At 31.6% G+C, this 18,188-nt stretch overlaps 1 protein-coding gene across 1 annotated transcript; it reads left to right on the forward strand.

Annotated features, from left to right (window-relative positions):
• The first annotated feature begins 6,969 nt into the window (after positions 1-6,969).
• On the forward strand, positions 6,970-8,309 carry LOC146939644 (putative F-box/LRR-repeat protein 23). The gene is made up of 2 exons (XM_085753209.1): positions 6,970-7,501; positions 7,623-8,309. The coding sequence occupies exons 1-2, from the start codon at positions 7,161-7,163 to the stop codon at positions 8,143-8,145; spliced, it is 864 nt and encodes a 287-aa protein (XP_085609335.1). The 5' UTR covers positions 6,970-7,160; the 3' UTR covers positions 8,146-8,309.
• The last annotated feature ends 9,879 nt before the right edge of the window (positions 8,310-18,188 follow it).

An 18,188-nucleotide genomic window follows, 5' to 3' on the forward strand; every position in this document is an offset into this window, starting at 1 on the left:
CGCTAAAGCTTTGACTAAGGTCTATTAGTCCAAAAGATAATAAACAAAAAGAAAAAGATGGTGGCCAAGGCAAAAGTTAAGAAGCACTAGCAGCGTTCACGTGACATAGTGCAAGCAAGACTCCAAAAGATACAATAGTAGTACATTGAAGGAATCAAACCAAACTAGTGGCAAGCAAAAACAAAACACACCACTTCAAAAGTCACGAACAGAGTTATTCAAAAAAAAAAAACGTCACGAACAGAGAGGCCCACCATAGGAAACCAAAAGGAATTCTGCTCTTTACCCAAATGGTTTTGCTCACTCCCAAAGTAAAAGTCCAAAATACCCCTATGCAACTTAACTTGCGCTAGTGCATTAGGAGCGTGACTTAAGTCACACGCCACTTAGCACTAGCGCGAGTTAACTCACGCTACTTGGCCGGTGAAGAACAACCTTTTTCCAACTTTGGTCAGTTTTCCAACATTCAATCCACACGTTTTTTACCACAAGAACACGTTTTTTTTTTTACCACATTTATGTTAGATACAACCTAGGTTCCCATTTCTACATATAAATACCCTCACATACTTCTTATATTCCTCACATTATCTCCTCCCACTCTCTCCCTCTAATTCTCTTCTTTCTTTGTTTTTTTTTCAATATTCTCTTTGGGGTAAAAAGTGATCAAAATTCATCGGGGTAAAATAGTGAGTAGCCGACTTGGGGAAGTGATCGACCCGTGGGATAATTTTAAATCTGCTTTTTTAACCGCAGAAACTTTTTACCGTGGGTAAAAAGAACTTCTTGTGGTAAAAAAACCTGATTTAAATTTAGCCCAAGGGTTAATGATGTATTTTCCCCAAGAAGGCTGCTCACTATTTTACCCCACGAAGATTGATTATTTTTTACCCCAAAAAGGAGAAAATAAGTAGATTTAGTGAATAAGTTCAAAATTATTGTATGACAATTGTTGTAATGTATGAATTATTAATAAAATAAGATATTGTTCTATGCATCTTTTATTCATTTATTTTATATTTGCTTTTTTTCTAATGTTGTATTTACTTTTATTAATATTTCTATTTATTTAAAGAATAATATCGAATCAATAATTTAGATTAATGTAAACAAAATAATTTCTGAATAATGTTAATCAAATAATTTAGAATAAAGTTAAGAAAATAATTTAGATTAATGTAAACAAAATAATTTCAGAATAATGTTAATAAAATAATTTAGATTAAAGTTAAGAAGTTAATTTAGAACGTGACTTAAGTCACGTTTCTATTATAACTAGCGCAAGTTAACCCACGCAACGTGAGTTAACATGTGTAAGGGTATTTTCAACTTTTACTTTGGGAGTGAGCAAAACCATTTGGGTAAAGAGCAGAATTTAACTTAAAGATGCTTTCTTTAATACTCCAAGGAACTACCGCCACCAACCCATCTTAGGGTGTTTTAAGTTTTAACGTGTCTATTAGATTAATCTTTTTAGCTTTAAATTGGTTTTTTTATATTGTGATAAATCTCTTCACAACTGCCATTTGAAATTCAGTAGGCTTTTCCATGTATCTTCCAATCAAGCACACCGAGTATACTAAGGTCAGGTCTTGTACTCAACCATTTGCTTGTATGTTGTTGCACTAATTTTAAATATATAATCATAAGTCAAGAATATTTTTCCCACGTATAGTTAGTTATTATAATAAATTACTAGGTCGTCTACCCGTGCTGCCGCACGGGTCATATATTTTTAGAAACATAATTCAATGATTTATAGTTTAATCGTAAGTTTAACGATAAATAACTATGACTAAGTTACGTTAAATATTTGATAAAAGTCGAACATATTTGAAGAAGTAAACCACGAACTTGGCAATAGTAGACATACACAATCAGCAATGTATCGTAAACTAATGTATCGGCAATGTCATCAAACACATAACCAAAATACAGCTTGATGGTGATAATGTTAACAGTATTAGTCATGAATAGTCTCTATTGAAAATGGTTCCAGTAGTCAGTGGCGAAGCTCGCAGAAAATTTACGCAGGGGCCAACTATAAAGAAGAATTTTTTTTTAAAACAAACATATTAAATTTAAGGATAAAATATATTTTTAGTCTCATACATTATAATTTTTTATGGTTAGTCCTTCAAAAAATTATTCAATTTTTGTCTCAGTTTTTTAAAATTTTACAATAACAATAGGACTGCATCAAGGGTCAACCCTAAGTCCTTATCTTTTTACTTTAGTTTTGGATGTGCTGACGGAACACATCCAAGAATTAGCACCGAGATGTATGCTTTTTGCAGATGATGTAATCTTGCTTGGTGAGTCGAGGGAGGAGTTAAACGGGAGGCTAGAGACTTGGAGGCAAGCCTTAGAAGCGTATGGCTTCCGCCTGAGTAGAAGCAAGACGGAGTATATGGAATGTAACTTCAGCAAAAGGAGAAGTGGGTCTACCTTGGAGGTGAAAGTTGGAGATCATGTCATACCCCAAGTTACATGGTTTAGATATCTTGGGTCCATAGTACAAAATGACGGAGAAATAGAAGCTGATGTACATCATCGTATTCAAGCCGGGTGGTTGAAATGGAGAAGAGCCTCAGGTGTTTTGTGCGATAAGAAAGTACCACTTAAGCTGAAAGGAAAGTTCTATCGGACAGCAGTCAGGCCGGCAATGTTGTATGGTACGGAGTGTTGGGCGGTTAAGAGCCAACACGAGAGTAAAGTAAGCGTAGCGGAGATGAGGATGTTGCGTTGGATGAGTGGTAAGACTAGACAGGATAGGATTAGGAATGACACCATTAGAGAGAGTGGGGTAGCACCTATAGTAGAAAAGTTGGTAGAAAATAGGCTTAGATGGTTTGGACATGTAGAGAGAAGACCCGTAGATGCCGGGGTAAGAAGAGTAGATCAAATGGAGGAGAGTCAAGTTAAAAGAGGTAGAGGAAGACCTAGGAAAACTATTAGAGAAACCATTAGAAAAGATTTAGAGGTCAATGAGTTGGATCCAAATTTGGTTTATGATAGAACATTATGGCAGCATTTGATCCATGTACCCGACCCCACTTAGTGGGATAAGGCTTGGTTGTTGTTGTTGTTTTTAAAATCTTACAAAAAAAAAATCTTTTTAGTCTTGAATATAATATCTAACAAAAAATTAAGGACCAAAATTAACATTGGGCAAAATGTGTTTCAAGAACCCAATTTCATCCATAATTATCTGTTTAATAATGTCTTTTCAAATGTAAATAAATAATTAATTTGCAAGAAACTCATTGTCCATTTAATTTGTCTATGACTATTGTTTTGATAATTTTTATTGTTGAAAAAAGTTTCTCTATTGTTGTTGTTGAGAGCAGAAGTATCAAACCAATACAAATAAATCTATCAATCATGCATGCAGTAATTTTTTACTTTATTATTTATGCTAATTTTTCCAACTGAACTTGTTTGGGGTAGCTAAATGTTTATTATTTGAGGTAACCGGATATAAATACATACCGACCAATTCAATAATAATATATTTTTTGGGGTAGCCAAGGCTACCCCTCCCATATGAAGGGCTACGCCCCTGCCAGTAGTATAAGTCATAAACAGTCTAAAATGGATCATAAAATAATGCAGCACAAAATTAGGATCAACAATTTGCATATAGAATAATGGTCAGCCAAAATGCAATGTTTTCTTCAAATTAACCTGCCAAGAATAACAAAGACAGCAAAATAGTGAGGCATCGGTATATGGTTTAATGACAATAACTTATTTAAAACATGCAAAGAACTGAAATATGGGCAATTTAATTGAGCATACCCTAATATAAAACGATATAAATAAATTAATAACCCCATATCAATGAATATAAACTGTTGACACATCTGTGTATTAAGCTTGAATATGTGAAGTGGGAAAAAAAATCACATTGTGAATTGTGAATTTATATGGAAAGTGGTGAAGAAAAAACAAAGAAGGAAGAGAGAAAGGTTTAATGGAAACGAACCTCGAGAAAAATCATGGATAGGTAAAGAAGAAAAGAGGAAAATATTTGGTTTTTGTTGAGGTAGCATTAATAATCACAAACTAATGATGCAAATTTAGAGTCAAAATTTTAGGGTTGAGGATTAGCATTTAATGATGCAAATTTAGAACGAAAATTTTAGGATTGAGTTGTTGCAAACCTAATAAGGAATTAGTGGAGGGAAAAAATTAGGTTAAGTTGTTGCTGACTTAACAAAATTAATAAATAAAGATAATTGAATTAATATTTTGATTTGATATTTGGTATCCTTTTTAGTCCTGTAGCTTATAACTTATTGTTATTATGTACTTTTTGTTAATAAAGAAGCACTTGTTTTATTTTTTTGGTTACAAACGGAAAAGAGAAAAAGAAAAGAAAAAACTAAAAAAAAAAAAAAAAAAACTTAATGCCTAACAAAAGAGATGCCTAATACATCAACAAGCAACATGGAGGATAAATTAAGAGGAGTTGTATCTAAAAGCACTAATTTCTCAGAACTTTTATCACATAACTTAGTCAAACAATCAGTAGCAATGTTGCCTTCCCGAAGAGTATGACACAAATCAACAATCCAATCTTGACTAAGAGTTTCTTAATTAAGCTAATCAAGTTACCAAATCTGTAAAACATGTTAAGAGGATCTTGAACCAACTGAATCACATGCAAGGAATCTGAATAGCAAATAACTCGCCGATAACCAGTCGACCAACACAAATCAAGAACATGATAAAGTGCAAGAATCTCAGCATATAAAATACAAGAGGGGTCAATATTACCATAGAAACCACATAGAAAATAGCCTTCATGATCTCGAATAAGACAACAAAACCTTGTTAAACCTAAATTTTTGAACACGCTACCATCCACATTAAGAGAAACCGAGCCAAGAGGGAGGGGACTTCCAAGATACACTCCGGACTTCCAAGATACACTCCTAACTACACCTTGTATGTGGTTTGAATCAGAGTTCCCAAAAGAAGCACTTGATTGTATTCTGTGTGTTTGACATGGAAGTTTATTTTTAGTACAATATCGAAACTTGTAAATTAAAATAAATCATATAATTCTTATGCAGGAGAAGACATTACTGCTAGAGTGGCATCAACGCTTGGCTCCTACTCGGTTTCATAGAATTTATTATTGGTTTCCTCCAACTCTGTTATGCTTATTTTTCTCCCAAATTTGTAATTATTACCTCATTATTGACCTTATTCATATGTAATTTGCACAGGATGTGTGTACTCTACAATAGTTGTCAAGGAGAGAGGGGGGGGGGGGGGGGGGGGGGGGGTAACGAAGGTCTCACCGAAAATAACTGCACCATGATCTTTCTTTCATCAAGCTCATTTAAAAAATGTTTACGTGGCCGTTTAATATTAAATTGATATTTTCAAATTCACCATTCTCAAAATTAAAGTTCATAGGTGTATTATTCAGTCTTGATTTAAAACAAAATTGATTAATTACTTTCCCAAACCGTGCCCGGAGGGAGCTAACTCCTTTCTTGCAAAGCTGCTTCATGAGAAAAAAATTGTCTTTGTATTAGATCTGCTCTTCTGTTATGGTGTCCTTTTATTATCTTTTGGTCCATTGCGCCTGTTTGACCAGTGAGAGTCAAGATTGGAGCTCATCAGATTCATTCTTCCATTCGTCAGTGTCGTAAAAAAAGCTAGCTCCTTCTTGGATTGAGGGAGTGTAGAACCAAGCTCGATGTTATCTCCCATTAAGTTAAGCGATTAAGTTGAAAGATGAATTGATAAGATCGAGAGCGAACCATTGAGTTTGAGTTTATGAGTTTTAGAAGCTAAATTGCACGAGCATTAGAGAAGCTAGGATTTGATACGAGTGAGACGAAGACTCGATGGTTGTTACAGACCAATCTTTAATTTATAATATCGTTAATGAAATATTTATCAGTAAAATTGGGTTTGAATTCAAAAACAAAAAAGAAAATGTGAGTAAGTAATCATGTTAATGTCATAAACAAACTTAGATCTACCACTTCAATGTTAATCATGTTAATGTTGAATGTCTTTCTTCTTTGCATTTTTTGTTGCAAAAAATTTATTGATAAACAAAGTTCTCTTGAGAATATATTTTCAATAGAATCATTGAAAAAAATGGTGTCATGGGTGGCCGCCCCTCCCTCCTATGCTCAAGGCCACCCCTGTCTTCCATAAGACTTACTTGTAAATGTTCAGTCTTGTTTTCTCGTATTTGTCACGGCATACAATTTCATGTACATTTTATTGGTACCGCTTGTTTTTGGACTGCTCTTTCCCAATTAAAAAAAGGAAAATGTTAACTAGTGCCCCCGGGGCACTGGTTAAGGACCTAAAATAGTAATTTTTTATAAAAGTTTGTGTAATCAGTGCATTGGAAATTGAAAACTTTTATATTTTGAAAATATACTTAGTTTATTTAGCATATTTAAAGAGTATTCCGGAGACACTCGTTAACAAGACCCTTAAAAAAAAAATTAAGTCATTAAAGCTGAGGCAATGTGTTTTAATGAGCATGAGCATAGGGGTGGCGTGTTATATTCCACTATGGAGTTCATTGGAGTTGATGCCCCTTTGTTTGTGTCTGTCTATTCTATGATGTACTCGAATTGTATGCTCAAATTGCTTGTGTGGATTTAGTGAGATATTTTCGGATACATTGACTGGATAGTGACTGCTTGTGTGTGCTTTAGCATATCTAAAAATCTATGCTATTTGTATTTTTCAGGTAATTTAGTGGTTAAAAATTCATACTAACTGAGTAGTTAATACTCTCTTCGTATCTTTCTAAAAAAAAAAATACTCTCTTCGTATCTAACTGTAATCACGAATTTAACAAAAATTTATCCTTAAATAAAAATCTATTTCAAATTACTAAATGAGTTTATGATTATTTTTTCAAATTATATTATCAATTTTTTTAATAAGATAGATACAATAAGTGCATATGTTTAAGGACCCATGGAGTACTCTAACAATAGGGTATTGGGGAAACTTATCAAGTTTTATTCTTTGCGTTTCATCAAAAAGGTTTATTCTAAGCGTCTTAGTGTATGATACGCATGACCATAATAAAGTTTTATTCTTAGCGGTGTCTATAAAAGGCAATAGTTCTGGAATCAAATACTTATGCTACGGCATAGTTTGCATATATGATGATGGCATCTCATTCTATTCCTGCAAAGGATGCAGAATGTGAAAGCATAGCAGTGCCAAATTGGTTGCAACTTCCTAGAGACATCACTGCAAACATTCTTCAAAGGCTTGATACCATTGAAATTGTAAGAAGTGCATGTCAAGTTTGTCCTCAATGGTGGAACATATGCAAGGATCCTCTCATGTGGCGAACTATTCGCATGATTGACCTTGACACTCCAGATGACGATTTAGTTGAGATTTGTCGCTATGCCATTGAACGTAGTTCTGGTCATCTAGAAATCATCGAAATTGAGTCTTTTTGCACTGATGATCTCCTTGAATGCATAGCTAAGAAGTAATTGTTATTATCATCGCAATATTTTTCTCTTGAATTAAAGTGTTAATTTCTTTTATTTACCATTTGTGATTTATTTTCTTAAAATGTTTTGTTGCTTAATGATATTATCTTTTTACAGTGCTATTAACCTACAATGCTTGAAGCTTGCCAACTGCCATAGAATTTTAGAGAGAAGCTTCAGTGAAGCTGTGAGAAATTTTCCACAGCTAGAGGTGCTGGACATTTCAGAGTGCGTCCTATCCACAGAGTCTCTTGAAGCTGTTGGCCGATCATGCCCTCTTTTAAAGGTGCTCAAACTTGTGAGATCTCGTAATCAATATAGGGTGTATGATGTTGGTGATGATGAGGCATTTGTTATTGCAAAAACAATGTCTGGACTATGCCATCTTAATATCATAGGAAATGAGCTCTCTAATGTAGGTTTGCTTGCTATTCTTGATGGCTGTCCTCTTCTTCAGGCTCTTGATATTCGAAGATGTTATAATCTTAATTTGAGTGAAAGCTTGAGGAAAAGGTGCCTTGAACAGATTAAAGATTTGCGATTGCCAGTTGTCTACAACTATGAAGACTGCGATTATGATGATCGAGTTTATTACCAGGATTCTCTAATAGATGATGATTGTTATGATCCATTTGATTGATTTTGAATGTGAAGTCCAAGTGAAAAGTTGATGTTATCCTTCAAGAGACTAATTTTGTTGAAGACAATGGAAGACATGATTTTTTTTTTTTAACTTTTGTCGTATCTATGAGTGGCTTGCATATTTTATTAATCAGATTAATCTATGTTTTTGTTTATGAATGATTCTGATTGTGTTTTTTGTTCGAGTAGTCTATTTATTTACCAAAATGTGACTAAACATATTTAACCAATGCGAGTTTGAGTATAGCTAGCCAATGTTAATGATGTTAAAGATAAATTCTAATCATAGCTATCAATTTTAAAAAGAAAAGTTATCTTCGCACTAGAAGTGTTAGTTTAGTGTATTTTGATAGATAAATAGTCAAATTGATCTTATGGTGCTTTTTTTTTTTTTTTGGTCGAAAGATATGAGATTTCAATAAAACGCGGTATAACCAAAAAATCGGTTAAAGCCACAAGTCAAGTACAAATGACACTTTGAAGGATTAGCCCCAATATTACACCCTCAATCCAAAAAAAACACTAAAGCACAAGAGAGATTAGGGGTGGGCAAAAATAACCAAAATCCATTTTGAACCGGTTAACCGAACCGAACCACATCAAAATTAACTGAACCATTTAACCAATTCTCGAACTGAACCATTATTTTGATAACAATTCACTAACCGAACTGAACCGTTAGTAACCACAATTATCCGAACTGAACCAAACCGAACCATTAAGCATATCTATTTAAAAACAATTTATTTTAAAAAACAATTTATTCAAAACAACTTATTTTAAAATAAATTCTTTTATGCAAAACAATTTATTTTAAAATCAAATTATCCAAAACAACTTATTTATGCAAAACAACTTATTAGGATCTCATTTTCAAAAATAACTTATTAGAAACGGCTTATTTATGCAAAACAACTTATTAGGATCTCTTTTTTCAAAACAACTTATTTAAAACAACTAATTACGATCTCATTTTTCAAAACAACTTATTCAAAACAGCTTATTTACACAAAACAGCTTATTACGATCTCTTTTTCAAAAAAAAACTTATTCAAAACAGCTTATTTACGCAAAACAACTTATTAGGATCACTTTTTTCAAAAAAAACTTATTCAAAACAGCTTATTTATGCACAACAGCTTATTACGATCTCTTTTTTCAATATAACTTACTCAAAACCACTTATTTACACAAAACATCTTATTAAGATCTCTTTTTTCGAAATAACTTATTCAAAACAGCTTATTTACACAAAACAGCTTATTACGATCTCTTTTTTCAAAATAACTTATTCAAAACAGCTTATTTACGTAAAACAGCTTATTGGGATCACTTTTTTCAAACTAACTTATTCAAAACAGCTTATTTACACAAAACAGCTTATTAGGATCACTTTTTCCAAAATAACTTATTCAAAATAGCTTATTTATACAAAACAGCTTATTACGATCTCCTTTTTCAAAACAACTTATTCAAAACAGCTTATTTATGCAAAAACAGCTTATTAGGATATACTTTTTCAAAACAACTTATTCAAAACAGCTTATTTACGCAAAACAGCTTATTAGGATCACTTTTTTCAAAAATAACATATTCAAAACAGCTTATTACGATCTCCTTTTTCAAAACAACTTATTCAAAACAGCTTATTTATGCAAAAACAGCTTATTAGGATATACTTTTTCTAAACAACTTATTCAAAACAGCTTATTTACGCAAAACAGCTTATTAGGATCACTTTTTTCAAAATAACTTATTTAAAAAAGCTTATTTATGCAAAACAGCTTATTACGATCTCTTTTTTCAAAATAACTTACTCAAAACAGCTTATTTACGTAAAACAGCTTATTAGGATCACTTTTTTCAAACTAACTTATTCAAAACAGCTTTTTCAAAATAAGTTATTTTGAAAAAAAGTGATCCTAATAAGCTGTTTTACGTAAATAAGCTGTTTTGAATAAGTTATTTTGAAAAAAAGAGATTGTAATAAGTTGTTTTGTGTAAATAAGCTGTTTTGAATAAGTTAATTTGAAAAAAGAGATCGTAATAAGCTGTTTTGCATAAATAAGCTGTTTTGAATAAGTTGTTTTGAAAAAGTATATCCTAATAAGCTGTTTTTGCATAAATAAGCAGTTTTGAATAAGTTTTTTTTTGAAAAAAGAGATCCTAATAAGTCGTTTTGCATAAATAAGCTGTTTTGAATAAGTTATTTTGAAAAAAGGGATCCTAATAAGCTGTTTTGCATAAATAAGCTGTTTTGAATAATTTTTTTTGAAAAAAGAGATCCTAATAAGCTGTTTTGCATAAATAAGTTGTTTTGAAAAAGGAGATCCTAATAAGCTGTTTTACGTAAATAAGCTTTTTTGATAAGCTGTTTTGCATAAATAAGCCGTTTTGAATAAGTTATTTTGAAAAAAGAGATACTAATAAGCTGTTTTGCATAAATAAGTTGTTTTCAATAAGTTGTTTTGAAAAAAGAGATCTTGATAAGCTGTTTTGTATAAATAAGCTGTTTTGAATAAGTTTTTTTAAAAAAATAGATCCTAATAAGCCGTTTTGCATAAATAAGCTGTTTTGAATAAGTTATTTTGAAAAAGGAGATCCTAATAAGCTGTTTTACGTAAATAAGCTGTTTTGAATAAGTTATTTTGAAAAAAGAGATCTTGATATGTTGTTTTGCATAAATAAGTTGTTTTGAATAAATTGTTTTTAAAAAGATATCGTAATAAGTTGTTTTTCATAAAATAAGTTGTTTTGAATAAGCTATTTTTTTCAAATAAAAGAGATCGTAATAAGTTGTTTTGCATAAGATAATTTGTTTTGAAGAAATAAACTATTCTAGCTTTTAATTCTAATTTGTTATTTTTTTAATAAAAGTGATTTTATTCATTGGATAAAAAATATTTGTTTTGGTTCGGATCGGTTTGGTTAATAGGTAAGAAAATGGTTAACCGAACCATAACTTAGGTTCAGTTCGGATACTTCCAAACTTTAAACGGTTCGGTTTAGTTTTTCCGAACCATTTCAACACTTTGGTTCGGTTCGGTTCGGTTCGGTTAACATGGTTAACCGAACCATGCCCACCCCTAAGAGAGATCAAAGGAACTATCAAAGATATACTAATCCCCCTACTTAAAAGAAGCAACTAAAGGAAAGCTAACACAACCCAAGCCTAAAGCTGAAGCTTTGACTGAGGTCTATTAGTCCAAAAGATAATAAACAAAAAGAAAAAGATGGTGGCCAAGGCAAAAATTAAGAAGCACTAGCAGCCTTCACGTGACATAGTGCAAGCAAGACTCCAAAAGATACAATAGTAGTACATTGAAGGAATCAAACCAAACTAGTGGCAAGCAAAAACAAAACACACCACTTCAAAAGTCACGAACAGAGAGGCCCACCACAGGAAACCAAAATATGCTTTCTTTAATACTCCAAGGAACTTGTGTAAAAAAAAAAAAATACTCCAAGGAACTACCACCACCAACCCATCTTAGGGTGTTTTAAGTTTTAACGTGTGTATTAGATTAATCTTTTTAGCTTTAAATTGGTTTTTTTATATTGTGATAAATCTCTTCACAACTGCCATTTGAAATTCAGTAGGCTTTTGCATGTATCTTCCAATAAAGCACACCGAGTATATTAGGTCAGGTCTTGTACTCAACCATTTGCTTGTATGTTGTTGCACTAATTTTAAATATATAATCATAAGTCACAAATATTTTTCCCGTAGTTAGTTATTATAATAAATTACTAGATCGTCTACCCGTGCAGCACGGGTCATATATTTTTAGACACATAATTCAATGATTTATAGTTTAATCGTAAGTTTAACGATAAATCACTATGACTAAGTTACGTTAAATATTTGATAAAAGTCGAACGTATTTGAAGAAGTAAACCACGAACTTGGCAATAGTAGACGTACACAATCAGCAATGTATCGTAAACTAATGCATCGGCAATGTCATCAAACACATAACCAAAATACAGCTTGATGGTGATAATGTTAACAATATTAGTCATGAATAGTCTCTATTGAAAATGGTCCCAGTAGTATAAGTCATAAACAGTCTAAAATGGATCATAAAAATGGATCATAAAATAATGCAGCACAAAATTAGGATCAACAATTTGCATATAGAATAATGGTCAGCCAAAATGCAATGTTTTCTTCAAATTAACCTGCCAAGAATAACAAAGACAGCAAAATAGTGCGGCATCGGTATATGGTTTAATGACAATAACTTAATTAAAACATGCGAAGAACTGAAATATGGGCAATTTAGTTGAGCATACCCTAATATAAAACGATATAAATAAATTAATAACCCCGTATCAATGAATATAAACCGTTGACACATCTATGTATTAAGCTTGAATATGTGAAGTGGGAAAAAAAATCACATTGTGAATTGTGAATTTATATGGAAAGCGGTGAAGAAAAAACAAAGAAGGAAGAGAGAAAGGTTTAATGGGAACGAACCTCGAGAAAAATCATGGATAGGTAAAGAAGAAAAGAGGAAAATATTAGGTTTTTGTTGAGGTAGCATGAATAATCACAAACTAATGATGCAAATTTAGAGCCAAAATGTTAGGACTGAATTGTTGCAAACCTAATAAGGAATTAGTGGAGAGAAAAAATTAGGTTAAGTTGTTGCCGACTTAACAAAACTAACTAGACTTTTGACCCGTGCGTCGCATGAGTTTTCTCGACTATAATAAAGACCAATAAATAATCTTTAACATCATTGATATGGTAGAAAATATTTTCTTCAAAAAAAAAAGGCAAGAGGATAGGAATGAAATTGGTGTGCAATGCATTTTTTTAGATAGAATTTGTTAGGTTAAATAATTGCAAACCTAATAAAGCAAATGAGCGGGAAAAAATTAGGTTAAGTTGCTGCAGACGTAAGAAAATTAATAAATAAGGATTGATAAGGATTGATATGGTAGAAAATATTTTCTTCAAAAAAAAAAGGCAAGTGGATAGGAATGAAATTGGTGTGCAATGCATCTATTTATCTATAAAAGTTAACCGTAAGCTAATGTTAGCCCTAATTTTAACCTAAACCCTAGGGATTAAATTTCCTGTTTTAACCCTAACCTAAAGCTTAATTCCGAAACAACTATAGCCCTATTTTTCCGAAACAACTATAGCCCTATTTTGTTGTTGAAACAAATTGGCCCTAAACTTCACCTTAATTTTACTCAAAAATTGTTTACTTTCATATTTATTTCTTCCTTTTCTCTTGGTTCACGAACCGCAAGCAACATCACTCCCTTTTTCTCTTGATTTCACATAATCATCTGGTTAGTTAACATACCTTTTTCTTTTCTTTGATTCTTTTATTTTCATTGCTTTTTTATGTAACTTTGATATTTCCTCCATCTAACTAATTCATGACATAAAAAAAAAAAACAAATCACTCCTAACAAAGAAAATTAGGTGTAACAAATTGCTGCTAAATTGATAAACATAAAAAAAAAAAAACAAATCACTCCTATTAAGTGATTGCTCCTATTTTGTTTGCACTCCAAAAATCGTTTCCTACAACAAAAAAAAAAAAAAAAAAAAACAAATCACTCCTATTATTTCCTTTAAACAGATCGCTCCTATCCTTTCCAACCTAATTATCCTATTTTTGTTGAAAAACAAAACAAAAATTTGTGTGAGTATGCAATGTTTCATCTTTTGACAAATCCTTTCTTTTTTCCGTTAATAAATTTGAGAAAAGCAATGTTTCATTTGCGTGAGTATGCAAATCCTTTCTTTTTCCATTCTATTTCCTGATCATTTGTTCTTCTCCCACTATCTCTTCAATTCTCATCCTTCCCATTCTATGACACGCCATCATGATGAAGAAATATCTCATGTTCTCTTCTGACACTGATTTATATCTCTATTTTCTAATTATTACTTTTGTAATTTCTCTTTGGCATCGACTTTTCAGATCGATTGGAGAAATATTTTGGTAGTAAGAATGATAGATTTTGAGATAAAGAATTTAGGCATTTTTCATGAGTAATGGATTCTAAATATTTTTTTTTAGCTCATTTGAATCAATATGTTTTGTTTCTCACTGCCATACCTTTTTTAAACTGTGATGCACAAATCCTTTTTATTTTATTTTTTTCATATTTGTTCTAATTCAAACAATTTTTTTGTTTCTCTTATTGTTTTTTGGAAATGTGATAGGTGAGTGAATTGATATATTGATAGGTTGCTCAATATCTCCAAAAAGTGATGCTCATATAGAGTATGGAATCCTTTGATTTTGGTAGAAGGATGGCTATTAAGATAGAAATAGAGAAAACAGAAAATGCACGGCAATCAAATGCACTCTTTAGCTTTCTTATATAAGCAACCTTGCTTGGGAATACAGTGACTTTTTTCTTACTTTACTGGATTACAATCACTTTATTTCCTTATGATGTATAATTTTGCATAATGCAATACAACTCTATCTAGATGAAAATTCATTGTGTTACGTGTTTTACATCTTCTTCATCGTTATAAATGGTATTACTATTATAGTGCTAGCATGAAGTCTGCTTAGTGCTCAAATGTAGGGATCTGATGACTGGTTGGAGTAAGTTGATGAATGATGATGATGGCTGATGGTTGATTGTAACCTCTTAGGTTGATGTGCACTGCAGGTACCAAAGTTGTTTCCATTCTGCAAATACCCAACGTTACTTTCTTTTTAGTGTATTTTTTGTGCCTTTTTCTCTTTACCTCTCTATATAGCCCTCAATCTCTTCTTATGTGGTTTCATTTAGCATGAAAAGTCTCATGAGCTAATTTTCATTTGGTTTTCTTTGTTAGGGATTGCTAACATATTGACTCAGTATTTTAGGGAATTATTACATCCTCCAATAGAGGTATTTTTCTACAACATTGCTATTATCCCATTTTTAAAAATATATTAATTGGCTTAAATGAAGAATTTTCCTTTTTTTTCCTTTCAATGTTGCTAAAGAATATATTTTATTTGACGGGGACTACAATACAAACCATTAACCTAAATAATATATTTTATTTATTTGATGGGTACTGCAATATTAACCTAACACAATGATGTTGAGTTTGCTTATGCTATGCAGGATATTTAGCTCACTATTGAAATTTGATTGTTGTGTCACTTATGGCTTGCTTTGTATCAAGGTACTTTTTTTGCGTAGCAGGATTTACACAAGACATAGTCATGTAGATTAAATCATTTGCTTATTGTTTTTCTTCTACTCTTCTCTTTAGTTTATATATTCACTTTTGTTTTCAGTTTTTCTAAGTTGATTTTGTTATACTCCAATAAACCATACTCATTTGATCCACTTTATTTTGCAGAATGGTTTGTAAGCATTAGGAGTTTTCTTACCTTTACCATTAGAGGACACTCAATTATATTGGTTTGCTCACTGACCAATTAATATCTTGGCTCTTATGTCTATTTTCTTATAGTTTAATAGTAGTTTAATGAAAAAGATATCTTCTTATTTATGTCTTCTTATCTGCGTCTTCTTATATATTCTTATTTATGTATTCTAATTTATGTTGTGATATGGTGGTTCATTAATTATATGTTTGAGCAAAATGTATATCAATTTCTTGACCACATTCAATAAATTGTGTTATGGGAATGAAGTTGCAGGAAAAATCGAATTGCTTATGAAGCTCAAATTGGATTGTTCTCTTGAGAACCACTTGAACTAACTCAACTATACTGGTGTATAGAATGATATTGTTGTTGGTGATGGTTTCAAAATGAACAAGGGGTAGTCAATCTTTTATTTTGCATAATTGATTTTTGGTTTTGCATTGCATAATGTTTTAAGCATAATTGAAGGATCAGATTGTTCAGACATTAAGTCGGCAAAATCGTTGTATGAGTAGACTTTTCACATGAATATTCTAAATGCTTATTGAAATTTGTTGTTCCTTCAATTAAGTTTGGTTGCTTTTGAGATTGAAAGTGTTGAACATTAGTTCGGTTGCAAAATTGTTGAACATTTGCAAGGACCATTGAAAGGATTTGCTATTTTAAATTGGGAGTTCTGACAATATTTTAGTTTCTTTTGTGCAGGTTTGATTTGTGGTCTGTGAGGATCGATTAAAGAAAAATACTGAGAGGAATAAATTTATGTTCATATTTTTTATGACATTATAATTTATGTCCTGTGCGAATCAATCAATTATGAAAGTGAACTGCCATTAGCATAGAGAATAAACTTTTGTTAATCCTTAAAGATGCTCATATGCAATATACAAGTCGATTGACATAAGTATAACTTGGCAACAACTAATTCATGATAACAGGCAACAACCACTCTAGATGTGGAAGACACAAGAATTGTTAGTCCTTGGTTAACAACCATTACTATCAAAAGAAAAATCTGTGGAAGAAATTGAGAAATAATATCCAAAGTTAAAAGTATAATAAGAAAAGAAAGGAAAATATGATGATTCATTAAACACTAAAGAAATGCTTGGAGGATAAAATGCACTCCAAAGACCGAAAGAATGTGTTACATGTTCAATGAGGATAAGTAATAAAGTATATGATGCACCAAAAACAAAATTAATAAATAAAGTATATCATTTGTAAATAACAAAAAACTATCAACATTGATATTCCAAGATCAGTTTCCGTTAATTGTTTCATTTGCAATGACTATCAACGAAAGCCAAGGTTAGCCACTAAAAAATGTTGGTGTCTATTTACCTTCTCCTGTTTTTTCACATGGACAATTGTATGTTGCAATATCAAGGGTTACTTCAAGAGATGGTTTGAAGATCTTGATAAATTATGAAGACGGTGAATATACCAATGTTACGTCGAATGTGGTTTATAAAAAAGTTTTTTGTAATGTGTAGTACTTCGTTGTACAATATATTTTTTCCGACATATGTTCATTTTAAAGGTATTAGCAAAGTGTCAAACTTTTTGTGTTAAACGACTCATGCTATTTCAATATTATGTTATATTCGCAGAGTAGATGTTTCATTATAAAATGAACTGCCATCGCACTTTTATATTATTTTTTATTTCATTGTCAATTATTACTATTGATATGACCCGTGCGTTAGCACGGGTCGATGGTCTAGTTTTTTTAGATGAAATTTGTTAGGTTAAATAATTGCAAACCTAATAAAGCAAATGAGCGGGAAAAAATTAGGTTAAGTTGCTGCAGACGTAACAAAATTAATAAATAAGGATAAATACAGATAATTGAATTAATATTTTGATTTGATATTTGGTATCCTTTTTAGTCCTGTAGCTTATAACTTATTGTTATTATGTACTTTTTGTTAATAAAGAAGCACTTGTTTTATTTTTTTGGTTACAAACGGAAAAGAGAAAAAGAAAAGAAAAAACTAAAAAAAAAAAAAAAAAAAAAACTTAATGCCTAACAAAAGAGATGCCTAGTACATCAACAAGCAACATGGAGGATAAATTCGGAGGAGCTGTATCTAAAAGCACTAATTTCTCAAAACTTTTATCACATAACTTAGCCAAACAATCAGTAGCAATGTTGCCTTCCCGAAGAGTATGACACAAATCAACAATCCAATCTTGACTAAGAGTTTCTTAATTAAGCTAATCAAGTTACCAAATCTGTGAAACATGTTAAGAGGATCCTGAACCAACTGAATCACATGCAAGGAATCTGAATAGCAAATAACTCGTCGATAACCAGTCGACCAACACAAATCAAGAACATGATAAAGTGCAAGAATCTCAGCATATAAAATACAAGAGGGGTCAATATTACCATAGAAACCACGTAGAAAATAGCCTTCATGATCTCGAATAAGCAACCAAACCTTGTTAAACCCAATTTTTTGAACACGCTACCATCCACATTAAGAGAAACCGAGCCAAGGAGGGGGGGACTTCCAAGATACACTCCGGACTTCCAAGATACACTCCTAACTACACCTTGGATGTGATTTGAATCAGAGTTCCCAAAAGAAGCACTTGATTGTATTATGTGTGTTTGACATGGAAGTTTATTTGGTCCATTGCGCCTGTTTGACCAATG

Source organism: Medicago sativa, chromosome 3, assembly GCF_051527215.1.
Source record: "Medicago sativa cultivar Bolivia chromosome 3, Bolivia_mono, whole genome shotgun sequence".
In the NCBI taxonomy this organism is placed as follows: domain Eukaryota; kingdom Viridiplantae; phylum Streptophyta; class Magnoliopsida; order Fabales; family Fabaceae; genus Medicago; species Medicago sativa.